This window comes from Ahaetulla prasina, chromosome 1 (genome assembly GCF_028640845.1).
Source record: "Ahaetulla prasina isolate Xishuangbanna chromosome 1, ASM2864084v1, whole genome shotgun sequence".
NCBI lineage: Eukaryota > Metazoa > Chordata > Lepidosauria > Squamata > Colubridae > Ahaetulla > Ahaetulla prasina.
This window is the reverse complement of record NC_080539.1, coordinates 4,084,330-4,110,547: the sequence shown is the minus strand read 5'-3', so window position 1 is coordinate 4,110,547 and position 26,218 is coordinate 4,084,330. Positions and strand designations below refer to the sequence as shown.

At 44.0% G+C, this 26,218-nt stretch overlaps 1 protein-coding gene across 1 annotated transcript in view; it reads right to left on the bottom strand.

Moving 5' to 3' along the window:
• LOC131188629 (transient receptor potential cation channel subfamily V member 2-like) overlaps positions 1-26,218 on the bottom strand; it is a 99,937-nt gene that overhangs the window by 46,262 nt on the left and 27,457 nt on the right. The window contains exons 4-8 of the mRNA XM_058164008.1: positions 21,617-21,778; positions 15,598-15,738; positions 14,692-14,990; positions 1,390-1,566; positions 422-580 (exon numbers count right to left, since the gene is read on the bottom strand). Of these exons, the coding sequence (XP_058019991.1) occupies positions 422-580; positions 1,390-1,566; positions 14,692-14,990; positions 15,598-15,738; positions 21,617-21,778 (938 nt within the window). The remainder of the gene's footprint in view (positions 1-421; positions 581-1,389; positions 1,567-14,691; positions 14,991-15,597; positions 15,739-21,616; positions 21,779-26,218) is intronic.

The window sequence follows — 26,218 nt, the reverse complement described above, 5'->3', positions numbered from 1 at the left end:
TTTCTACAATCAAGATTGGAGCTGTTCACTCAAGGTAAACCTCTCCAAATTCGATTGCAGAAAATATGACTTCAGCAACAGAGTGGTCAATGCCTGGAATGCACTACCTGACTGTAGTTTCTTACCCAAACCCCCAAAACTTAAACTGCTACTGTTGACCTCACCCCATTCCTAAGAGGTCTGTAAGGGGTGTGCATAAGTGCACCTGTGTGCCTACCGTCCCTGTCCTAATGTTCCTTTTAAATTATGTTTATACTTTTACCTGTTATCTTATATAAATAAATAAATAAAATAAAATAAATAAAAATTGGAGATCATTTGTCCATGAGCAGGGGGTTGGACTAGAAGACCTCCAAGGTCCCTTCCAACTCTGTTCTGTTCTTTATACCAAAACCATCCATTTTTTAAAAAGAAGAGTTACCTCATCCTTTGGTGGCCAGTAGTAAGCAGTGCATGTGAAGATCACCATGAAAGTCAGATAGAGGAATAAACTGAGGAGAAACCTTTTTCTAATGAAGAATTCCCACTTGTGCTGAAGTAGCTTGTTCAAAGGCTCCAGGGCCACGATTTTGTACCGGTTCTGTGGACGGAGAGATCATGTCAGGGAGTTGCGCAGCAGCCAGTGTCCAAATGAAGTCAGAGATGCTGACCAGAACTTGTAGTTTTACATAAATAAATGTATTTTACATCTACATATATACCAAAGTAGATGCTCAGGCAAACAGGAGCATCGTGAGGGAAATCGCAGAGCAAACAGGGCCCATAGAAGAAAAAGGCGAATAACAGGGAAACTCCACACCCACAGAAACCAAGGAGGAGGAGGAGAAAAAGGAGGAGCAGAAAGTGGAGGAGGAGGAGGAGAAGAGGAGGAGGAGGAGAAGGAAAAAAAGGAGGAGCAGAAGGTGGAGGAGGAGAAGAAGAGGAGAAGGAGGAGAAGGAGAAAAAAGGAGGAACAGAAGGTGGAGGAGGAGAAGAAAAGGAGGAGGAGGAGAGAAGGAGGAGAAAAAGGAGCAGAAGGAGGAGGAGGAGGAAGAGAAGGAGGAGAAGGAGAAAAAAGAGGAGCAGAAGGTGGAGGAGGAGAAGAAAAGGAGGGGAGGAGAGAAGGAGGAGAAAAGGAGCAGAAGGAGGAGGAGGAAGAAGGAGGAGAAGAGAGGAGGAGGAGGATAAAAAGGAGGAGCAGAAGGAAGAAGAGAAGGAAGAGCAGGAGCAGAAGGCAGAGGAAGAAGAGGAGAAGAAAGAGGAGGAGGAAGAGGAAGAGGAGGGGAGGAGGAGGAGGAGGAGGAGGAGGAGGAGGAGGAGGAGGAGGAGGAGGAGAACGAGGTGCTGAATGAAGGGTTCGCAGGGCAGAGAAGATCCTGAGGAGGACCATCCTTGACTGGATCTACTCACTGGAATGTTGCTGTTGTAGGCCAGGATCTCCAGCACTGAGTTCTCCTCACAGCTGTCGATGGAGGTCATGTCGTAGATGGAAGTCTGGATGGGGCCATAGGTCCACTCGATTAACTTGCGCGAAAGGTACTGGAACTTGGGGTCCTTCATCTCTCGGCGGAGGATGTGCTTGAAAATCTGGAGAGACCAAAACGGTTGAGTTGATGACAGGAGTGTCTTTAGGGATGGGTCAGAAAAGCCAACGGGATCTCATTGTCCATCCACCATCTGGACATTTTTGACCTTCTTGAAGTCACGTCTGATAACGTGCGGGATGGTGGATATTACCTGGGCTGAGTTTGATCCTGTGACTCCCGATGACATGGACAGGTTGTTGGGTAGGTTGAATCCCACCACATTTTTATTGGACCCGTGTCCCTCCTAGTTAGTACTGGCCACACGGGAGGTTGCACGAGGCTGGATCCTGGGAGTTACCAACGCTTCCTTGTTGGGGGGTACCTTTCCCACCGCCTTGAAAGAGGTGGTGGTGAAGCCCCTCCTCAAGAAGCCTTCCCTGGACCCAGCTGTATTGGCGAACTATCGTCCAGTCTCCAACCTTCACTTTTTGGCGAAGGTTGTTGAGAGTGTGGTGGCATATCAGCTTCCCCAATACCTGGATGAAACTGTCTATCTAGACCCGTTCCAGTCCATCTTCAGACCTGGATACAGCACTGAGATGACTTTGGTCACGTTGGTGGATGACCTCTGGAGGGCTCGGGGCAGGGGATGTTCCTCTGTCCTGGTTCTTTTAGATCTCTCGGCAGCTTTTGATACTATCGACCATGGTATCCTGCTGCGGCGGTTGGAGGGATTGGGGGTGGGGGGCACTGTCTATCGATGGTTCTCCTCCTATCTCTCTGAATGCTCGCAGACGGTGTTGGCAGGGAGGCAGAGATTGACCTCAAGGTGCCTCACTTATGGGGTGCCTCAGGGGTCCGTTCTCTCGCCTCTCCTGTTCAATATCTATATGAAGCCGCTGGGTGAGGTTACCCGTGGTTTCGGAGTGGAATACCACCTGTACGCTGATGATACTCAGCTGTATATTTCCCCTCCGAGCCACCCCAACGAAGCCGTCGAAGTGATGGTCCGGTGTCTTGAGGCTGTGCGGGTCTGGATGGGGAGGAACGGGCTCCAGCTCAACCCCTCCAAGATTGAGTGGCTGTGGGTTCCGGTGTCCCGGTACAGTCAGCTTACGCCTTTGCTGACTGTTGGGGGTGAAGTATTGGCCCCCAGGGGGAGGGTGCGCAACTTGGGCGTTCTCCTGGATGACCGGCTGTCTTTAGAAGAACATTTGACGGCTGTCGCCAGGGGAGCATTTTATCAGGTTCGCCTGATTCGCCAGTTGTGCCCTTTCCTTGACCGGGACTCCTTACGCACGGTCACTCACGCCCTTGTTACTTCCCGCCTGGACTATTGCAATGCTCTCTACATGGGGCTCCCCTTGAAGAGTACCAGGAAGCTTCAGCTAGTGCAGAATGCGGCTGTGCAGGTGGTAGAGGGAGCACCGCGTTGCTCCCATATAACACCTATCCTGCGTGGCCTGCACTGGCTGCCGGAAGCTTTCTGGGTGCACTTCAAGGTGTTAGTGACCACCTTTAAAGCGCTCCATGGCTTAGGACTGGGATATTTACGAGACCGCCTTCTGGCACCTATAGCCTCCCAACGACCTGTGCGCTCCCACAGAGTGGGCCTTCTCATGGTGCCGTCGACCGAACAATGTCGGTTGGCGGCCCCCAGAGGGAGAGCCTTCTCTGTGGCAGCACCGGCCCTTTGGAATGAGTTGCCTCCGGGTTTACGCCAACTCCCCGACCTCCGGACCTTCAAGCGGGAACTGAAGACTTTATTATTTCATCGGGCGGGACTAGCCTAAGTGTATTTTAAGTGTATTTTAATTGTAATTTTAAGGGGTTTTATGTTGGTCTAAGACTGTTTTAGTTGATTGCCTTGCTAAATATTTGTTTTTTAATTTTTTAAAAATTTGTTATTTAAGCTCTGTATTTTAATATGGCTGTACACCGCCCTGAGTCCTTCGGGAGAAGGGCGGTATAGAAATTAAATTATAAATAAATAAATAAAATAAATAACTAAGCGACGTACTCAAGAAAACATCAGCACAAACATGATTCTCTTTGGATCTAACCTTTGCATTAATCCTTAATAATATTACTAGTATTAATTATAACTAATAGCAATAACAATAATAATACTATTAATTATAATATCATTAATAATATTTAATATCAACATCATTATTATCAATAATAATTATTAACATTAATAATATTACAAAGTAATTACAATTATACGCATTGACAATTTAATTCAATGCAATTAAACATGATTCATAACAATATAATTAATAATTATACTAATCCTCTTGCACCTAGGTTCATTTCTCCTTTTTTCTAGTGCATTTCCAAGAAGACCCACAATAAAGTCAACAATATAGAGATGAAAATACAGGCAGTCCTTGAGTTACAACTGTTCATTTAGTGACCGTTCAGAGTTACAACGGCACTGAAAAATGTGACTTAGGATTGTTTTTCACACTTGCAGCCTCCCACATGGTCAGGAGATCAAAATTAAGACAGTTGGCCAATGACTCATATTTATGATGGTTGAAACGTCCTGGGGGTCATATCAGAGGTGAAATACTCCCGGTTAAAAAATGCTCTTAAAAGGTAAAAAAAGAGGCTCTGACGATCCCAGCTGAGCCGTGTGATCATCAGAGCCTTTTTTTTACTTTTAAAAGCATTTTTTTTTACAACCTATTCGGTTGTAAAAAAAAATGCTTTTAAAAGTAAAAGAAAAGAGGACTTCCGGTGGCGCCATCTTCTTCGCTGAGTTCCTAATTAAGGGGCTCCGTACTGAACATCGTAAAAGCTGAGTTCCTAATTAAGGGGCTCCGTACTGAACATCGTAAAAGCCAGAAAAAAGCCGGCTTTAATCTCTCTCCCTGGATGAAAGGGTGAGATAAGAGCTGCGGAGGAGTGGTAGACCTCCCCAGGGGCTTTGTTTTTTATTAAGCAGAGCCCTGAGGGTCGAGTCCCATAAATAACCCTGCCAAGCTCCGACCTTCAGTGCGCTCCTGCAAAAGCAGGAAAAGAAGAAAGTGTCCATCTCTGCTAATTGTCTTATCTTAATAATAATAATAATAATAATAATAATAATAATAATAATAATAATAATAATAATAATAATAATAATAATAATAATAATAATAATAATAATATTTTAATTTGTATACCGCCCTTCTCCCAAAGGACTCAGGGCGGTGAACAGGCAGATAAAATATAAATACACACAATAATTAAAAACATCCCTTAAAAAACTAATTTAAATGCCCAAAATGTTAAAAAATGTACTCCCCCGTAAAATCACAAAATTTTAAAAACCCATCCAATAAAAATAAAAATCAGGCTAGTCCAGCCATACAAAATAAATAAGTTTTAAGTTCATGAAAGTCCTAAGGTCAGGTAATTGTCGTGTCCGAGGAAGTTCGTTCAAAGGTGAGCTCCCACAGAGAAGGCCCTCCCCCTGGGGGCCGCCAGTCGACACTGTTTGGCTGACGGCACCCTGAGGAGTCCCTCTCTGTGGGAGCGTACTGGAAGATGGGAGATAGAAGCCGGCAGTAGACGGTCCCGTAGATAGCCCGGTCCTAAGCCATGGAGCGTTTTAAAGGTGGTAACCAATACTTTAAAGCGCACCTGGAAAACAACAGGTAGCCAGTGCAGTCTGCGCAGGATAGGTGTTATGTGGGAGCTCCGAGACGCTCCCTCAATAACCCGCGCAGCCGCGTTCTGAACTAGCTGAAGTCTCCGGGTGCTCTTCAAGGGGAGCCCCATGTAGAGAGCATTGCAGTAGTCCAGGCGAGAGGTAACGAGAGCATGAGTGACTGTGCATAAGGCATCCCGATCCAGGAAGGGATGCAACTGGTGGATCAGGCGAACCTGATAAAATGCTCTCCTGGAGACGGTCGCCAAATGGTCTTCAAAGGACAACCGACCATCCAGGAGCACGCCCAAGTTGCGTACCTTCTCCATCGGGGCCAATGATTCACCCCCAACAGACAGCCGCATCTGCAGCTGACTGTACCAAGGTGCCGGCATCCACAGCCACTCCGTCTTGGAGGGATTAAGTTTGAGCCTGTTCCTCCCCATCCAGACCTGTACGGCTTATGGATTTCTATAAGCAGACGGAATAAGCACGAGTGAACAACTACTGGATTGCAAGTATTTTTGATTTCCTGACTTCTACCCTTTTAAAAAGAGAAACTTTTTTTTCTTTGTTTTAACTGACTGTTTAAGATGGCGCCTGAAAGGAAGTGAAAGTGAAGAATGGAATTGCAAACAGGCTGTGTAACTAAGAAGCTAAGAAACGTTATGTGTGGATTCTAATGAAGTGAAGTGAGCTCTCCTATACTTAAAGGGGAAAAGAGAAGTTTCTATAGAAGTCTATCTAGACCCGTTCCAGTCCGGCTTCCGGCCTGGATACAGTACTGAGATGTCTTTGGTTGCGTTGGTGGATGATCTCTGGAGGGCCAGGGATAAGGGTCACTCCTCTGCCCTGGTCCTATTAAACCTCTCAGCGGCTTTCGATACCATCGACCATGGTATCCTGCTGCGCCGGTTGGAGGGTTTGGGAGTGGGGGACACCGTTTATCGGTGGTTCTCCTCCTACCTCTCTGACCGGACGCAGATGGTGTTGACAGGGGGGCAGAGATCGATCCCGAGGTGCCTCATGTGTGGGGTGCCACAGGGATCGATTCTCTCGCCCCTCCTGTTGAACATCTATATGAAGCCGCTGGGTGAGATCATCAGTGGTTTTGGGGTGAGATACCAACTGTACGCTGATGACATGCAGCTGTACTTTTCCACCCCAGGCCATCCCAACGAAGCTATTGAAGCACTGTCCTGGTGTTTGGAAGCCGTACGGGTCTGGATGGGGAGAAACAGGCTCAAGCTTAATCCCTCCAAGACGGAGTGGCTGTGGATGCCGGCACCCCGGTACAGTCAGCTGCAGATGCGGCTGACTGTTGGGGGTGAGTCATTGGCCCCGATGAAAAGGGTGCACAACTTGGGCATGCTCCTGGATGGAGGGTTGTCCTTTGAAGACCATTTGACGACCGTCTCCAGGAGAGCTTTTTATCAGGTTCATCTGATCCGCCAGTTGCGCCCCTTCCTGGACCGGGATGCCCTATGCACAGTCACTCATGCTCTCGTTACTTCTCGCTTGGACTATTGCAATGCTCTCTACATGGGGCTCCCCTTGAAGAGTACCCGGAGACTCCAGTTAGTCCAGAATGCGGCTGCACAGGTTATTGAGGGAGCAGTTCGAAGCTCCCATGTAACACCTATCCTGCGCAGACTGCACTGGCTACCTGTCATCTTCCGGGTGCGCTTCAAGGTATTGGTTACTACCTTTAAAGCGCTCCATGGCTTAGGACCGGGATACTTACGGGACCGTCTACTGCTGTCCTCTATCTCCCAACGACCGGTGCGTTCTCACAGAGAGGGACTCCTCAGGGTGCCGTCAGCCAAACAATGTCGACTGGCGGCCCCCAGGGGGAGGGCCTTCTCTGTGGGGGCTCCTGCCCTGTGGAACGAACTTCCCCCTGGACTTCGACAACTATCTGACCTTAGCACCTTTCGTCGCGAACTTAAAACCTATTTATTCCGCCTTGCTGGACTGCTTGATTTTTAAAATTTTTTATTTGATTTTATGGGTTTGAAATTTCTGTCAATTTTATAGGGCGTTATTACATTTTAAATTTGGCCATTTGAATAAGTTTTTTAAGGGTTGTTTTTTAGTATTGTATGTATTATTTCTTTTGTATTTTATTTTGGCTGTTCACCACCCTGAGTCCTTCGGGAGAAGGGCGGTATACAAATTAAAATATTATTATTATTATTATATTTTGTGAATTTTAAAAACTGAAATGGCTACTAAACCACCTAAGACTGGGGGTAGAAAGGGTTCTAAACCAGCTTTAGAAGATTTGATTAAAGAGCAAGGGAAAGTGTTTGAAGAAAGGTTTAAGGAGATGATGGACAATAATGAGAAAATAAGAAGAAATAAAAGAGAATAGTAAAAAAATAAGAGAAGATATTTTGATGGCTTTCCAAGGTTTGGCAAAAAGACTGGTGGTGGTGGAGGAGGAGGTGCAAGAAATTGCTCAGTCAAATCAGCAAATAGAAAATAGAATGGGGGGAATGCAAATCAAATTGGACAAAAATGAAGATCAAGTGGTGGTGATGCAGTATAGAATGATGGAAGGAGCTCTGAGAATTAGGGGCTTGAATGAGGAGAAAAGGGAAGATTTAAAAAATTTTTTATCAGAAGCTCTGGCTGAACTTATTGAACTTGATCCACAAGAGGTTGCTTATCAAATTGACAAAATTTATAGAGTTAATTCCTGGATTGCTAGGCAGAAGAAACTTCCTAGAGACATTGTGGTTTATTTTTTGAAAAGAACAGTGAGAAATCAAATTTTGCAAGTTGCATTTCAGAAAAACTTGAAAATAGGAGAACAGGAGCTGAAGGTTTTGAAAGAGATTCCTCCCAAGATGTTAAGGGATAGAAAGGACTTTACATTTTTTACACAAGAACTTAAGAAATACCAGATTCAATTTAGATGGGAGGTTCCAGTTGGTTTGACAGTGTATTATCAAGGAAGGAGATATCATATTGATACAGTGCTTAAGGCCAAAGATTTTCTTTCTACCGTGCTGAAACTTGAAGTAGAAATAATAGAAAAAAGAATTCAAGAGACTCAAATGGGTGTGGAAGCTGAGATGATTCCAGTGATGTTACCATCTGAGGAACAACCACAAGAATAAAGACTGACAAGGGGAGCCCTTAAGCGTAAAGAAAAAGAGCAACAAACTCAAAGTAAAGTTCAGGATTCTGCTACAGAAGCGGTGGGAGGAGCACGGCCGAAGATACGGGAGGACGATCTTCAGCTGATCGCTCAAAAGCTTCAGCAGGCCAGTAATGGCAAATAAAATCTTGACCTGGAATGTCAATGGTTTGAATTCAGCTCAGAAGAGAAGAAAAATATTTCATTATTTGAAACAATTTAGAAATGATGTGATTTGCTTACAAGAAAAGCATATTAAACTATCAGATCAAAAGTACTTAATAAACTCAAAGTTAGCTTAGGACAAAAAACACGGCATAGTGGTTTATTTGAGAAAAGATATACCAGCCAAGTTAATAGAGGCAGATATTCACGGAAGATATATTGCTATTGAACTTACAATAGAAACAAAAAAGACCCTTTTGTTTGCTATATATGCACCCAATCAGCAACAAGAAAAATTTTATAGAATGTTGTATGATAAGTTGATTCTATGGGATTATAAATCGTGTATTATATTGGGAGATTGGAATGAAATAATAGATACACGAAAGGACAAGAGAATTTTTTCTAAGAAGATACCTGCACATTCAAAGCTGCCTAAATCCTTTTTTGACATGATAGAAGATTTTGAGTTGAGAGATAGAATAGAATAGATTTTTTTTTATTGGCCAAGTGTGATTGGACACACAAGGAATTTGTCTTGGTGCATATGCTCTCCGTGTACATAAAAGAAAAGATACGTTCATCAAGGTACAACATTTACAACACAATTGATGGTCAATATATCAATATAAATCATAAGGATTTATAGTCATACAGTCATAAATGGAAAGAGATTGGTGATGGGAACTATGAGAAGATTAATAGTAGTGCAGATTCAGTAAATAGTTTGACAGTGTGGAGGGAATTATTTGTTTAGCAGAGTGATGGCCTTCGGGAAAAAACTGTACTTGTGTCTAGTTGTTCTGGTGTGCAGTGCTCTATAGCGTCGTTCTGAGGGTAGGAGTTGAAACAGTTTATGTCCCGGATGCGAGGGATCTGTAAATATTTCATGGCCCTCTTCTTGATTCGTGTAGTATACAGGTCCTCAATGGAAGGCAGGTTGGTAGCAATTATTTTTTCTGCAGTTCTAATTATCCTCTGAAGTCTGTGTTTTTCTTGTTGGGTTGCAGAACCGAACCAGACAGTTATAGAGGTGCAAATGACAGACTCAATAATTCCTCTGTAGAACTGAATCAGCAGCTCCTTGGGCAGTTTGAGCTTACTGAGTTGGCGCAGAAAGAACATTCTTTGTCCTTTTTTGATGTTTTGATGTTAGCTGTCCATTTTAGATCTTATATATGATAGAACCTAGATATTTAGAGGTTTCTACTGTTGATACTGTGTTGTCTAGTATTGTGAGAGGTGGAAGTATGGAAGGGTTTTTCCTAAAGTCTACCACCATTTCTACGGTTTTGAGTGTGTTCAGTTCCAGATTGTTTTGGTTGCACCACAAGGCTAGTCGTTCGACCTCTCCTCTATATGCGGATTCATCATTGTCTCGAATGAGACCAATCACTGTTGTGTCATCTGCGAACTTCAGTAGCTTAACAGATGGATCATTGGAGATGCAGTCATTGGTATACAGAGAGAAGAGAAGTGGGGAGAGCACACAGCCTTGGGGGGCCCCTGTGCTAATTGTACAGGTATTTGATGTGATCTTGCTTAGCTTCACCTGCTGCTTCCTGTTTGTTAGGAAGCTTGTGATCCACTTACAAGTCTGTTCCGGTACCTGTAGCTGGTTTAGCTTAGTTAGAAGAATGTCTGGAATGATGGTATTGAATGCTGAACTAAAGTCTACAAAAAGGACCCTTGCATAGGTCTTTGGAGACTCAAGATGTTGTAGGATGTAGTGCAGAGCCATATTAACAGCATCATCTGTTGATCTGTTTGCTCGGTATGCAAATTGCAAGGGGTCTAACAGCGGATCCGTGATGGTTTTCAAGTAGGAAAGCATATTAAACTATCAGATCAAAAGTACTTAATAAACTCAAAGTTAGCTTGGGACAAAAACACGGCATAGTGGTTTATTTGAGAAAAGATATACCAGCCAAGTTAATAGAGGCAGATATTCACGGAAGATATATTGCTATTGAACTTACAATAGAAACAAAAAAGACCCTTTTGTTTGCTATATATGCACCCAATCAGCAACAAGAAAAATTTTATAGAATGTTGTATGATAAGTTGATTCTATGGGATTATAAATCGTGTATTATATTGGGAGATTGGAATGAAATAATAGATACACGAAAGGACAAGAGAATTTTTTCTAAGAAGATACCTGCACATTCAAAGCTGCCTAAATCCTTTTTTGACATGATAGAAGATTTTGAGTTGAGAGATAGAATAGAATAGATTTTTTTTTATTGGCCAAGTGTGATTGGACACACAAGGAATTTGTCTTGGTGCATACGCTCTCAGTGTACATAAAAGAAAAGATACGTTCATCAAGGTACAACATTTACAACACAATTGATGGTCAATATATCAATATAAATCATAAGGATTGCCAGCAACAAGTTATAGTCATACAGTCATAAATGGAAAGAGATTGGTGATGGGAACTATGAGAAGATTAATAGTAGTGCAGATTCAGTAAATAGTTTGACAGTGTTGATGGAATTATTTGTTTAGCAGAGTGATGGCCTTCGGGAAAAAACTGTTCTTGTGTCTAGTTGTTCTGGTGTGCAGTGCTCTATAGCGTCGTTTTGAGGGTAGGAGTTGAAACAGTTTATGTCCAGGATGCGAGGGGTCTGTAAATATTTTCATGGCCCTCTTCTTGATTCGTGCAGTATACAGGTCCTCAATGGAAGGCAGGTTGGTAGCAATTATTTTTTCTGCAGTTCTAATTATCCTCTGAAGTCTGTGTTTTTCTTGTTGGGTTGCAGAACCGAACCAGACCGTTATAGAGGTGCAAATGACAGACTCAATAATTCCTCTGTAGAACTGAATCAGCAGCTCCTTGGGCAGTTTGAGCTTACTGAGTTGGCAGAAAGAACATTCTTTGTTGTCCTTTTTAATGATGTTTTGATGTTAGCTGTCCATTTTAGATCTTATATATGATAGAACCTAGAAATTTGAAGGTTTCTACTGTTGATACTGTGTTGTCTAGTATTGTGAGAGGTGGAAGTATGGAAGGGTTTTCCTAAAGTCTACCACCATTTCTACGGTTTTGAGTGTGTTCAGTTCCAGATTGTTTTGGTTGCACCACAAGGCTAGTCGTTGACCTCTCCTCTATATGCGGATTCGTCATTGTCTCGAATGAGACCAATCACTGTTGTGTCATCTGCGAACTTCAGTAGCTTAACAGATGGATCATTGGAGATGCAGTCATTGGTATACAGAGAGAAGAGAAGTGGGGAGAGCACACAGCCTTGGGGGGCCCCTGTGCTAATTGTACAGGTATTTGATGTGATCTTGCTTAGCTTCACCTGCTGCTTCCTGTTTGTTAGGAAGCTTGTGATCCACTTACAAGTCTGTTCCGGTACCTGTAGCTGGTTTAGCTTAGTTAGAAGAATGTCTGGAATGATGGTATTGAATGCTGAACTAAAGTCTACAAAAAGGACCCTTGCATAGGTCTTTGGAGATTCAAGATGTTGTAGGATGTAGTGCAGAGCCATATTAACAGCATCATCTGTTGATCTGTTTTCTCGGTATGCAAATTGCAAAGGGTCTAACAGCGGATCCGTGATGGTTTTCAAGTAGGAAAGCACTAGCCTTTCAAAGGTTTTCATGACTACAGATGTTAGAGCAACTGGTCTGTAGTCATTCAGTTCCTTGATGGTGGGCTTCTTTGGCATTGGGATGATGGTAGAGCGTTTGAAGCAAGAAGGAACATAACACATCTCTAGTGATTTATTGAAAATATGGGTGAAGATGGGGGCCAATTGGTCAGCACAGACTTTTAAGCAAGAAGGAGTTATCTTGTCTGGGCCTGAAGCTTTTCCTGGCTTTTGTCTGTGAAATAGGTCCTGCACTTCCTTTTCTGTGATCACTAGGGGTTGTGAACCCAATGAAATGGGGTCAGTTGTAGGAGGCTTGGCTGTTGTTGGTGTGTCTGAGATGGGGGTTGTGGAGATAGGTGGCTGTAGTTTCCTTTCAAACCTGCAGTAAAACTCATTCAGGTCATCTGCCAGTTGTTGATTACCTTCAGCCTGGGAAGGAGGTTTGCCATAGCCGGTGATATTTTTAAGAGTTTTCCACATGTTTGCTGGTTCATTTGCTGAAAACTGATTCTTTAGCTTTTCAGAGTAGCTTCTTTTTGCTGCTCTGATCTCCCTTGTTAGTGCATTTCTGGCCTGATTGTACAACATTTTATCACCTTTTCTGTAGGCCTCCTCTTTGGAATGTCGTAGCTGCTTAAGTTTAGGTGTGAACCAAGGTTTGTTGTTACTGTATATTCGCAAGTTCCTTGTAGGTACACATAGGTCTTCACAGAAGCTGACATATGATGTTACAGTATCTGTGAGTTCATCCAGGTCTGCACAGGTATCTTTAAAAATATTCCAATCAGTGCAGTCAAAACATGCCTGCAGCTTTAATTTTTGATTCCTCCGTCCAGGTCTTCACTGATTTAATTATTGGTTTTGTGGCTTTAAGTCTTTGCCTGTAAGCAGGTACAAGGTGAATCATGCAATGATCAGAGTGTCCTACAGCTGCACGTGGTAAAGACCGATAAGCATCTTTTAGTGTTGTGTAGCAATGGTCTAGCGTATTCTTGCCTCTGGTGGGACAATTGACATGCTGAAAGTATTTTGGTAGCTCTTTCCTTAAGTTTGCCTTGTTTAGATCTCCCAAAACAATGGCCAGTGAATCAGGGTGTTTGGCTTCAGCCTCCATGATTTGGTCAGCTAGAGTTCGTAATGCCTTGTTTACACAGGCTTGTGGTGGGACATAAACAGCAATTAGAAGAAATGAGGAAAATTCACGAGGCGAATAGTAAGGTTTGCAGTTGATAATTAGAGTCTCTAAATTATTGTCACAGAATTTGTAAATTATCTTAAAATCTTGACACCAGTTTCTGCTAATATATAGGCATAAGCCTCCTCCTTTCTTTTTACCAGATGTTTCTGGAATCCTGTCTGACCGTTCAATCTGAAACCCTGGAATGTTCAGGCTGCTATTTTCAATTGATTCATTTAACCAGGTTTCAGAGAAGCATAGGACTGCTGAATTGCGAAAATCAGAATAGTATTTGTTTAAGAGGAGTATTTCATCCATCTTATTTGCAAGTGAGCGTATATTAGTTAGGAAAATTGAAGGCAGAGGAGTTTTAATGCGACTTCTTAATCTGTTTAAGATCCCAGCTCGTTTACCTCTTTTCCGTCGCTTCCGTCGTTTGTTTTTTTTGGTAATCCATGGCTCCGTGGGAATTGTCTCCTCCTGTATTAGAATCTCCTCCGTATTTGTAAAGACAGATGGGGGTGAGATCAAAGAAAGCTGCTCCTTAAAGAAATGTTCCTTAATTTTTAGCAGATGGTCTCGTGAGTAGGAAATCCGTAGTAAGTCACAGAGAACAATTAGAAATAAAGAAACAATTAGAGAGCATTTCACCGAGGCAGCCTTTGTCGGCGCCATCTTGGGAATGTATGGAGACTGCGGAATTTGGAGGAAAGAGACTATACTTTTTTCTCTGATAGGCATCAATCCTTCTCACGTATTGATTTTATTTTAATTTCTAATGATTTGCTTTTTAGGGTGAAGAAAACTAAGATATTTCCAAGATGTTTGTCTGATCATAGTCCTGTTTGGATGGAATTGCAATATGGAAAAGAAGGTAGAAGAACTTGGAGATTAAACGAAAATTTTTTAGCATATGTTTGTTTTATTTTATTTTATTTTTTATTCAAAAAGTTTTACAAAATTTTCCCCCCTTCCCCCCCTCTCCCCCTCCCTTCACAACCCCCCTCCCCCCCCAACTTCCCGGAACGAACACAAGGTATAGTTAAAAATAAAACAAACATATGCTAAAAAATTTTCATCCCAACTTAATTATACCCCTACAATCATCAATTCCTAACTTCTCCCGAAAATCAATTGAAATCAATATGTTTGTTTTATTTTAACTATACCTTGTGTTCGTTCCGGGAAGTCGGGGGAGGGTTGTGAAGGTAGGGGAGGGAGGATGGGAAAGGGAATTTCTGTAAAACTTTTTGAATAAAAAAACAAAACAATTTGAACTTTAAAAAAAACAGTAAAAGAAAAGAAAAATAAAGAGGGAATTTTGATCTCATGACTGTGGGAATGCAACATGGGTTGGACGTAAATCACTTTTTCTAATGCCATTGTAACATCAAAGCATCACTAAAGGAATGGTTGTAAGTCGGGGACTACGTATCCTGGTGAGGAGGGTGACTAACCTTGATTTTCCCAGTCTTGACGGCCAGCGTTAAAGGGGTTAGCTTTTCCTTGTTTTTAATCGTTTCCAATCTGCAGGCAGGGTCAATCTCAGCCCCTTTCCTCAGGATCATGTCATACATGTTGACCACGAACTTGGTGTTCTTCTTCGTGTCGTTGGCCACCATCACCAGCGCATGGAGGACCGTGTTGCCCACGGAATCCTGTTCAGTCAGCCTGGCATTTTGGTGAGGGTTATCCAGGAGGTACATGACCACTTTTGACTGGTTGGTACAAGCAGCCAAGGAGAGAGGAAGTTCACCTGGAAGAGAGGAGACGATGGGCCAAGGTTGCATTGAACATCTAGATTAGAGTGTCCAACCTTGGCCACTTGTAAGACCTTCAACTCCCAGAATTCCCCAGCCAGCAGGTCTTTGAGTGGCCAAGATTGAAGTCCACAAGTCTTTAAGTCTTGTGGACTTCAACTCCCAGAATTCCCCAGCCAGCCAGCTGGGGGATTCTGGGAGTTGAAGTCCACAGGTCTTCAAGTGGCCACAGTTGAAGTCCACAGGTATTTAAGTCTTGTGAACTTCAACTCCCAGAATTCCCCAGCCAGCAGGTCTTTGAATGGCCAAGATTGAAGTCCACAGGTCTTCAAGTGGCCACAGTTGAAGTCAACAGGTCTTTAAGTCTTGTGGACTTCAACTCCCAGAATTCCCCAGCCAGTTCTTCAAGTGGCCAATGTTGAAGTCCACAGGTCTTTAAGTCTTGTGAACTTCAAGTGGCCGTGGTTGGCCACTTCTGATCTGCAGTGTCTGCCAGAGAGGGAGGATATCAAATCCGCTTTGCTGATGGAAACAAGGATACCTGTAGGAGCAGTTAAAAAAGAAAGTCGAAATGCACCCTCAACATTTCTCCTTGTGCCATACCAAAATAAAAGTGAACCTCTTTGTAGTCCTGCTGGAACAATAAACCGGAAGCCGCCTTGTGGACATCAGCGTTATTCTCCACCAGGAGCTTCACAAGATCTAAGCTCTTCTTCTCAATGGCGATGTGGAGAGCTGTTTGGCCTGCAGCAATGATGAAAAATGGCACCAGAGAAAGATGGAAAGGTTTATCAGAGATGTCAACACATGTTTCGGTCTAAAAAGTCAAGATGGCAGCCACCACAGGGCCATCAAAAATCCACTGGTTTTCTTGTCTAACTGAAAAAGCTCCATTATTATTTTTTTAACTGTACCACTAAGGCAGCACTAAATTCCCTCTTATTTATTTATTTATTTATTTATTTATTTATTTATTTATTTATTTATTTATTTAAATTTTTATACCGCCCTTCTCCCGAAGGACTCAGGGCGGTGTACAGCCAAAGATAAAAACAGCAAGTATACAAAGTTAAAATCAATTTAAAATACATATTCAATAATGGCCAAATTAAAACCGTCAGATTGACCTAACCTAAAATACCCCATATAAAATTACAAAGGATTAAAAAATTTAAAATTTAAAATTTAAAAAATCAGTCCAGTCCCGCTTGAATAAATAAGTGAGTTTTTAATTCCCGGCGAAAGGTCCGAAGGTCAGATATTTGGCGCAAACCGGGGGGAAGGTCGTTCCAGAGAGTAGGTGCTCCAACAGAGAAGGCCCTTCCCCTGGGGGCCGCCAGCCGGCATTGCTTGGCGGACGGCACCCTGAGGAGACCCTCTCTGTGAGAGCGTACGGGTCAATGGGAGGCATAAGGTAACAGCAGGCGGTCCCGTAAGTACCCGGGCCCTAAGCCATGGAGTGCTTTGAAGGTGGTAACCAAAACCTTGAAGCGCACCCGAAAGACCACAGGTAGCCAGTGCAGACTGCGCAGGAGCGGTGTTACCCGGGAGCAGCGAGGAGCTCCCTCGATCACCCGCGCAGCTGCATTCTGGACTAACTGGAGTCTCCGAGTGCACTTCAGGGGTAGCCCCATGTAGAGAGCATTGCAATAATCCAGGCGGGAAGTGACGAGAGCGTGAGTGACCGTGCATAAGGCATCCCGGTCCAGAAAGGGACGCAACTGGCAGACCAGGCGAACCTGGTAAAAGGCTCTCCTGGAGACGGCCGCCAAATGATCTTCAAACGAAAGCCGTCCATCCAGGAGAACGCCCAAGTTGCGTACCCTCTCTGTTGGGGCCAGTGACTTGCCCCCAAAAGACAGCTGCGGTTGCAGCTGACTGTACCAGGGTGCCGGCATCCACAGCCATTCCGTCTTGGATGGATTGAGTCTGAGTCTGTTTCTCCCCATCCAGACCCGTACGGCCTCCAGGCAACGAGACAGCAGTTCAACAGCTTTGTTGGGGTGGCCCGGGGTGGAAAAGTACAGCTGAGTGTCATCAGCGTACAGCTGATAACTCACCCCGAAGCCACTGATGACCTCGCACAACGGCTTCATGTAGATGTTGAACAGGAGAGGTGAGAGAATCAACCCCTGAGGCACCCCACAAGTAAGGCGCCTCGCGGTCGATCCCTGCCCCCCTGTCAACACCGTCTGCGACCGGTCAGAGAGATAGGAGGAGAACCACCGATAAACGGTGCCTCCCACTCCCAAACTCTCCAACCGGCGCAGCAGGATACCATGGTCGATGGTATCAAAAGCCGATGAAAGATCCAACAGGACCAGGGCAGAGGAACAACCCCTATCCCTGGCCCTCCAGAGGTCATCCACCAACGCAACCAAAGCTGTCTCCGTGCTGTACCCGGACCGGAAGCCGGACTGGAACGGGTCTAGATAGATGGCTTCATCCAGGTACTGGGGAAGCTGCCATGCCACCACACTCTCTACAACCTTTGCCACAAAGCGAAGGTTGGAGACTGGACGGTAGCTACCCAAAATAGCTAGGTCCAGGGAAGGCTTCTTGAGGAGGGGTCTCACCACCGCCTCTTTCAAGGCAGCAGGGAAAACCCCTTCCAACAAAGAAGCATTTTTAATTCCCCGGAGCCAGCCTCATGTCACCTCCTGAGTGGCCAGCACCAGCCAGGAGGGACACGGGTCCAGTAAACATGTAGTGGCATGTAACCTCCCCAGCAGCCTGTCCACGTCCTCGGGAGCCACAGAATCAAACTCATTCCAAACAACATCAACAAGACGTGTCTCAGTCATCCCATCCGGATCATCACAATCTTGGTCCAAACTATCCCGAAGCTGAGCGATTTTATCGTATAGATAACCACTAAACTCCATAGCACGTCCCTGCAAGGGGTCATCCCGTCCCCCCTGGTGTAAAAGGGAACGGGTCACCCGAAACAGGGCAGCCGGGCGGTTATCTGCCGACGCAATGAGGGTGGAAACATAGGAACATTTCGCAACCCTCATTGCCACTAGGTAGGCTTTCGAAAAAGACCTAACTAGTGTCCGATCAGCCTTGGAACGGCTGGTTCTTAATTTCCCTGCATTCCCAAGCATGGGATAGGTTTCAAGAATGGGAAGAGAATGGTCCCCTTAAGGTCCCCTGCGATGGCGGTGGCCATTTTGACTTTTATGACCACGTTCCTGGCTGTCTGGTCAGAAAGGCACGCGGGGTTTGTTATGTCAACATTGGGGGAGGGCGTGGAAATTGATGAAATAAATAAACATTCCCCAAATTTGTTGGCTAAAATATTATGGGATTTCCATAAGATTGAGGAGGAGGGGAAAAACAGCAGGAGGAGGAGGGGGAGGGGGAGGGGAAAGAAGGAGAAGGAGAAGGAGAAGGAGAAGGAGAAGGAGAAGGAGAAGGAGAAGGAGAAGGAGAAGGAGAAGAAGAAGAAGCCATATTGGACTTAATTCTCACTAACAGAGATGAAATGATAGAAGGTATTGAAGCTACAGGAACCTTGGTGGCAAGTGATCACACAATACTGGAATTCGACATTAAGCAATACAAGTAGTAGAACAAAGTCAAACTAGAGTCTTGGACTTTAAGAGAGCTAATTTCAATAAACTTAGAGAGAGCTTGAGAAGGATTCCATGGATGAGAATCCTCAAGGGGAAAACAACTCAAGAAGCTTGGGAAATTTTGAAAAGTGAGATTATAATAGCCCAGTCTAGCACAATACCAATGAAGAAGAAAAATAATAGATCTCAAAAGAAACCAGCATAGATGCATAAAGAACTATCTGACAAATTGAAAGACAAAAAGGATAAGTATAAAAAGTGGAAAGAGGGGTAAATAACTAAGGCAGAATATCAGCAAATAGCCCGAGCCTGTAAAGATGAAGTGAGGAAAGCTAAGGCTCACAACGAACAAAGGCTAGTGACAAAAGTAAAAAATAACAAAAAAAACCTTCTTCCAACATGTTAAAAACAAGAAAAAAGTCAAGGAAACAATTGGCCCATTGCTGGGAGGAAGTGGCAAGAAGGTGACAAGCAACAAGGAGAAAGCAGATCTACTTAGCTCATTTTTTGCATCTGTCTTTACACAAAAGGAAAAAAACAATCCAACCTATCAAAAACAGCATCACAAAATACAGATTAGGAACACAAGTTAAAATAGGGAAGAAAATGGTAAGTGAACATCTGTCTACCCTAGATAAGTTCAAATCACCAGGACCGGATGGATTATACCCCAAGATTCTGAAGGAACTGGCAGACAAGATCTCAGAACCACTGAACTATATCTTTCAAAGATCCTGGAGCACAGGGGAGCTGCCAGAGGACTGGAAAAGAGCTGATGTAGTTCCCATCTTCAAAAAGGGGAAAAAAACAGATCCAGGAAACTACAGACCTATCAGCCTGACCTCAATACCGGGAAGGATTCTGGAAAAGATAATCAAGCAACGAATCACCGAACATCTAGAAGCAAACCAAGTAATAACCAAAAGTTTGACAAACATGGGTTTGTCAAAAACAGATCATGAAAGACTAATCTAAATGCATTCTTTGACAAAGTGACAAAATTAGTGGACCAGAGGAATGCTGTCGACATAATTTACTTGGACTTCAGTAAAGCATTTGATAAACTCAGTAAGCTCAAACTGCCCAAGGAGCTGCTGATCCAATTCTACAGAGGAATTATTGAGTCTGTCATTTGCACCTCTATAACTGTCTGGTTCGGTTCTGCAACCCAACAAGAAAAACACAGACTTCAGAGGATAATTAGAACTGCAGAAAAAATAATTGCTACCAACTTGCCTTCCATTGAGGACCTGTATATGGCACGAATCAAGAAGAGGGCCGTGAAAATATTTGCAGATCCCTCGCATCCTGGACATAAACTGTTTCAACTCCTACCCTCAAAACGACGCTATAGAGCACTGCACACCAGAACAACTAGACACAAGAACAGTTTTTTCCCGAAGGCCATCACTCTGCTAAACAAATAATTCCCTCAACACTGTCAGACTATTTACTGAATCTGCATTACTATTAATCGTTTCATAGTTCCCATCACCAATCTCTTTCCACTTATGACTGTATGACTATAGCTTGTTGCTGGCAATCCTTATGATTTATATTGATATATTGATCATCAATTGTGTTGTAAATGTTGTACCTTGATGAACGTATCTTTTCTTTTATGTACACCGAGAGCATATGCACCAAGACAAATTCCTTGTGTGTCCAATCACACTTGGCCAATAAAATTCTATTCTATTCTATTCTATTCTAAAGTAGACCATAACCTACTACTAGATAAAGTAGAAAAATGTGGGTTAGACAGCACCACCACCAGATGGATTCGTAACTGGCTGACCAACTGCACTCAACGTGTAGTCCTCAATGGAACTACATCCACATGGAGGGAAGTATGCAGTGGAGTACCCCAAGGCTCTGTTTTAGGCCCAGGACTCTTCAACATCTTCATCAATGACTTGGACAAGGGGATAGATGGGGAACTCATCAAATTTGCAGATGACACCACGCTGGCAGGAATAGCCAACACTCCAGAAGATAGGCTCAAGTTGATCTTTACAGACTTGAACATTGGGCGCTATCTAACAAAATGAAATTCAACAGTGCAAAACGTAAGGTTCTACATTTAGGCCAAAAAAACAAAATGCACAGTTACCGTATATGTGGTACCTTGCTCAATAGTAGTAATTGTGAGAGGGATCTTGGAGTCCTAGTGGATAACTATTTAGATATGAGCCAGCAGTGTGCAGCAGCTGCTAAAAAAGCCAACACAGTTCTGGGCTGCATAAACAGAGGGATAGAATCAAGATCACGTGAAGTGTTAGTGCCACTTTATAATGCCTTGGTAAGGCCACACTTGGAATACTGCATTCAGTTTTGGTCGCCGTGATGTAAAAAAGATGCTGAGACTCTAGAAAGAGTGCAGAGAAGAGCAACCAAGATGATTAGGGGACTGGAGGCTAGAATATATGAAGAACAGTTGCAGGAACTGGGTATGTCTAGTTTAATAAAAAGGACTAGGGGAGACATGATAGCAGTGTTCCAATATCTCAGGGGTTGCCCCAAAGAAGAGGGAGTCAAACTATTCTCCAAAGCACCTGAGGGTAGAACAAGAAGCAATGGGTGGAAACTAATCAAGGAGAGAAGCAATTTAGAACTAAGGAGAAATTTCCTGACAGTTAGAACAATCAATAAGTGGAACGATTTGCCTGCAGAAGTTGTGAATGCTCCAACACTGGAAATTTTTAAGAAAATGTTGGATAGCCATTTGTCTGAAATTCCTGCCCGGGCAGGTTTCCTGCCTGGGCAGGGGGTTGGACTAGAAGGCCTCCAAGGTCCCTTCCAACTCTGTTGTTATTATTAAGAAGAAGAAATAATAGTGGTGGAGGAAAAAGAAGAAGAGGTAGAGGAGGAAGAAGAAGAGGAGGAGGAATGGGGAGGATGAGGAAAGAAGGAAGGAAGGAAGGAAGGAAGGAAGGAAGGAAGGAAGGAAGTAAGTTCCAACCTATCCAAACTGAAGATGTCCTTCTAGCCACCCCACCCTAGCAAACAAAGTTCTCCACCCTCCTCCCATGAAGGAGCCTTACCTTTGTAGTAGGGGTCAGTACAGGCGGCGTTGACCAAAGACTCCTCTGATTTTGGGTTCTGGGTCTCCTTGTCTATTTTCAAGAGCTCAGAGATGGTGGGGTTCTTCCCGTCTTTCAAATGGAGCAAGGCCTTCATCAAACAGGTCTTGCCTGTCTTCCCATCTGGAAGAAAGTAGCCCAGGGAAGGAAGCTTGGGTGATGCCCGCCCCGTCTTCCACTTTCCTAGAGTGGTGTTTCTCCACTTTGTCCACCTGAAGTTGGGTGGACTTCAACTCCCAGAATTCCGGAATTAAAAGCAAAGCTGGCTGGGGAATTCTGGAAGTTGAAGTCCACCCAACTTCAAGAGGCCAAATGGAGAAATGTTGCTCCAGAGTCTTTCCAAGATTTACTTTTCCCACCTTGGGAACTTTCCAGACATGAGTTGCTTCTCCCACCACCCAGATAGCACAATCAAGTGCTGAGGAGCATTTATTTATTAATCATACTTTTATACCGCCTTATCTCCCTAGGGACTCAGGGCGGTGTACAGCCATATAAAAAACACATAAATATACAAAATAAAACAATTAATCTAAAAAACTTATTATATAGGCCAAATATTTAAAATAGACATATAAATAATAAAACCCAGTTTAAAACCAAATCTAAAATTTAAACATTTAAAATTTAAAAAACTAGTCCAGTCCTGCGCAGATAAATAGATGTGTCTTAAGCTCGCGGTGGAAGGTCCGAAGGTCAGGAAGTTGACGAAGTCCTGGGGGAAGTTCGTTCCAGAGGGTGGGAGCCCCCACAGAGAAGGCCCTTCCCCTGGGCGTCGCCAGTCGGCATTGCCTGGCCGACGGCACCCTGAGGAGTCCCTCCCTGTGAGAGCGCACGGGCCGGTGGGAGGCATTCGGTGGCAGCAGACGGTCCCGTAAGAAACCCGGCCCTATGCCATGGGAACTATAGTCCAGTCCAGTGGTGGGATTCAATTTTTTTAAAAACCGGTTCTGTGGGCGTGGCTTATTTTGGGGTGTGGCTAGCTGGTCATGTGACCGGGTGGGCGTGGCTGGCTGGTCATGTGACTGGGTGGGCGTGGCTGGCTGGTCATGTGACTGGGTGGGTGTGGCTAGCTGGTCATGTGACCGGGTGGCCATGGCTATGGGCATAGAAACTACTCAGAGGGCTAAAAAAAGTCATTTCTGACCAGTCCTCGCACTTTTTACCAGTCCTCGCACTTTTTACCGGTCCTCGCACTTATGACCATCCTCACATTAATGCTCATTGCAGCATTTTTAGCAACCATGTCACTCATTTCACAACTGCTTCTCTTCACCACGGTTACAAGATGGGGTGCAAAATGTAAAATGTGAGAACAGTCGTAGGTGTGAGGACCGGTCAAAAGTGTGAGGACAGGTCAAAAATAACTTTTTCAGCCCTCTGAGTAGTGCACAAAATGCTGCAAACAGGCATAAATGATGACCGGTCATAAGTGTGAGGACTGGTCAAAAGTGCGAGAACCTGTCAGAAATCACTTTTTTCAGCCTTCTGGGTGGTCCCTATGTGCAAGGGACTACTCAGAGGGCTGAAAAAGTTATTTTTGACCTGTCCTCGCACTTTTGACCAGTCCTCGCACTTACGACTGTCTTCACATTTTACATTTTGCACCCTATCTTGTAACCGTAGTGAAGAGAAGCAGTTGTGAAATGAGTGACATGGTTAAGAATGCTGCAACAGGCATAAATGTGAAGATGGTCATAAATGCGAGGTCTGTTCAAAAGTGTCAGAACCTATCAGAAATCACTTTTTTCAGCCCTCTCGGTAGTTCCTATAGGGATTACCCAGAGGACTGAAAAAGGTGATTTCTGACAGGTTCTCACACTTTTGACCAGTCCTCACACTTACGTCTGGTCATCATTTATGCTTGTTGCAGCATTTTTAATAACCATGTCCCTCATGTCACAACTGCGGTGCTTCATGTGACCGGGTGGGCGAGGCCAGGTGGTCATGTAACATAGCTTCTTTGCCTAATGACAGTTTGCTACAATGTTCATTAAGTGTGAAAAACGGTCATAAGTCATTTTTTCAGTGCCATGCTTGTTAAACCAATTACCAGAACAAATCCATTCTCCCTCCCTCTTTCTCTCCATCTCTTTCTCCCCCTTTCTCTCTTTCTCTCCTTAATCTCTTTCTCCCTCCCTCTTTCTCTCCTTCATCTTTCTCCCCTCTTTCTCAATCTTTCTCCTTAATCTCTCTTTCTCCTCCTTCTCTTTCTCCCCTTTCTCTTCTTCATCTTTCTCCCCTTCTATCCTTCATCTCTCTTTCTTTCCTTCATCTTTCTCTCCATCTTTCTCTCCTTAATCTCTCTTTCTCCCTCCTTCTCTTTCTCCCCCTTTTCTCTTCTTCATCTTTCTCCCCCTTCTATCCTTCATCTCTCTTTCTCTCCATCATTTTCTTCCCCCCCTCTTTCTCTCCATCACTCTTTCTCCAGATGGGGTAGGGTAGGCTGGCGCTGCGTGGTGGGAGGCGGCCGCAGGACAGTCCTGCTGGATGAGCAGCAGGCCGAGGTGATTGACACACGGTTCATTGCCCACCCGATCCAAGCTCCTCGCTGGCCACGCTTTAATCGCTGGCTAGAGAAACGCTTGGATGGAGACCAGCTTCGGTCGGTGGCCTCGCTGCCCACCCGATCCAAGCGCCACGCGGCCACCAACAGACACCGGTAAGTAATGGTGGGGAGGGGTAAGGGGCGGGGCGAACCGGCAATTTAACAAACGGTTTGTCCGAACTGCCTAGAACCGGCAGAATCCCACCACTGGTCCAGTCCCATCTCTCTGTAAAGGCTCACATTGGGGACTCAGCAAACTAGTTCAGGGATTTGGAGAACATCTGGAGATGGAGGCACTTGTTGCTTCTAACATCTTTTGGAGGGCATTTGGGCTAACAGATCCTGGTAGGGCCAGCAGGATCTGGGGGGGGGGGGGCAGCCGCAGTCCAAAGCAGTTGCAAACAGAGGCATTCTGTAATTTTGCACTCGTGGGAGGGTTTTTCAGGTGCGCCAAATGAACATTACAAAACAGATGTTGATGGGTCTAGGACTTTTCGGCTCTAACCCTTCGCCCTGCCTGTTTCTCCTTAAGGTTTTAGCCTCTGTGCTATTAGCCACAAAACTTTTCTCCTCGGCTGGCCCTCCCCCAGTCTTTCACCCCGGCACATTGGCCACGGCCCCTCCGTCCCAGTCCCTTCATCACGGCCCATTCGTCAAAGTACTGTTCGCGTTGGGCTTTTGGCTGCTTAGGACAATTCGCAGCCAGCCAATCGGTGCAGGCCAAAAGCCCGACATGAATAGTACTTCGACGAATGGGCTGCGGTGAAGAAACTGGGACGGAGGGGCCGTGGCCAATGTGCCAGGGCGAAAGACTGGGGGAGGGCCAGCCGAGGAGAAAAGTTTTGTGGCTAATAACACAGAGGCTAAAACCTTAAGGAGAAATAACCAGGGTGAAGAGTTCAAGCCGAAAAGTCCCATTCTGGATGTTGAGACCTTGGAAAAACTGCAAAGAAGAGCAACTAAGATGATTAATAAGCCTAAAGCACATAAAGAATGGTCTTTAAGTCTTGTGGACTTCAACTCTACAAGGAATTGGGTTTGGCTAGTCTAGAGAATGGCATTCTAATAATCCACTCTAATGGCAGAAAGCAAAGAGGAACTAAAGAGTCTCTTGAAGGAGGAGAGTGCAAAAGTTGGCTTGAAACTCAATATTAAGACAAAAACTAGAGGAAATAACAGGATTTGAGGTGGTAAAAAAGGTTAAATACTTAGGGGTTTATATTAGCTCATCGAATAAGAAACTTTATAAGAATAATTATGACTTGTTATGGCAAAAAGTTCAGAATGATATGAGTGTCTGGAAAAAATTGCAGTTGTCGCTATTGGGGAGGATTGCGGCTATTAAAATGAATGTGTTACCTAGATTTTTGTTTCTGTTCCAGATGATACCAATAATTAAGAAAGATAAAAATTTGGAGGATTGGCAGATTGGGATTAATAAATTTATATGGCAGGGTAAAAAGGCAAGGGTTAAAGAAAATAATACAGGACTCACGGGAAAGAGGTGGCTTTAAAATGCCTAATTTTAAACTATATTATGAAGCAATAGCCCTTTCAGTAATAAGTGACTGGTTTAATTTAATGGAGGAAAGAATTTTGAACATAGAAAGTTATGACTTGTTATATGGATGGCATGCGTATTTATTTTATGAAAAAAAAGTGGATAGGGCTTTTAAGAATCATGTGTTGAGAAGTACTCTTTTGCGGGTCTGGAAAAAATATTCTTATAAATTAGACTACAAGATTCCTATATGGGCGAGCTCCAGACATGCAATAGAGAATATAAATATAGAACAGAGACAGGAAATGATTACTTATAAAGAACTTTTGTATGCTGAAGGAGGTATATTGCAATTAAAATCATTACAGGTATTAAATGAAGAAGGGAGGAATTATACTTGGTTTCAATATGGGTAAATAAGTGCTAGATGGAAAGAGGATCAAAAAATTGGTATAATGCAAAGGGAGGAAAATTTAATAAAGCAAATTAGAAATCAGACCCAGGAGCATATAAA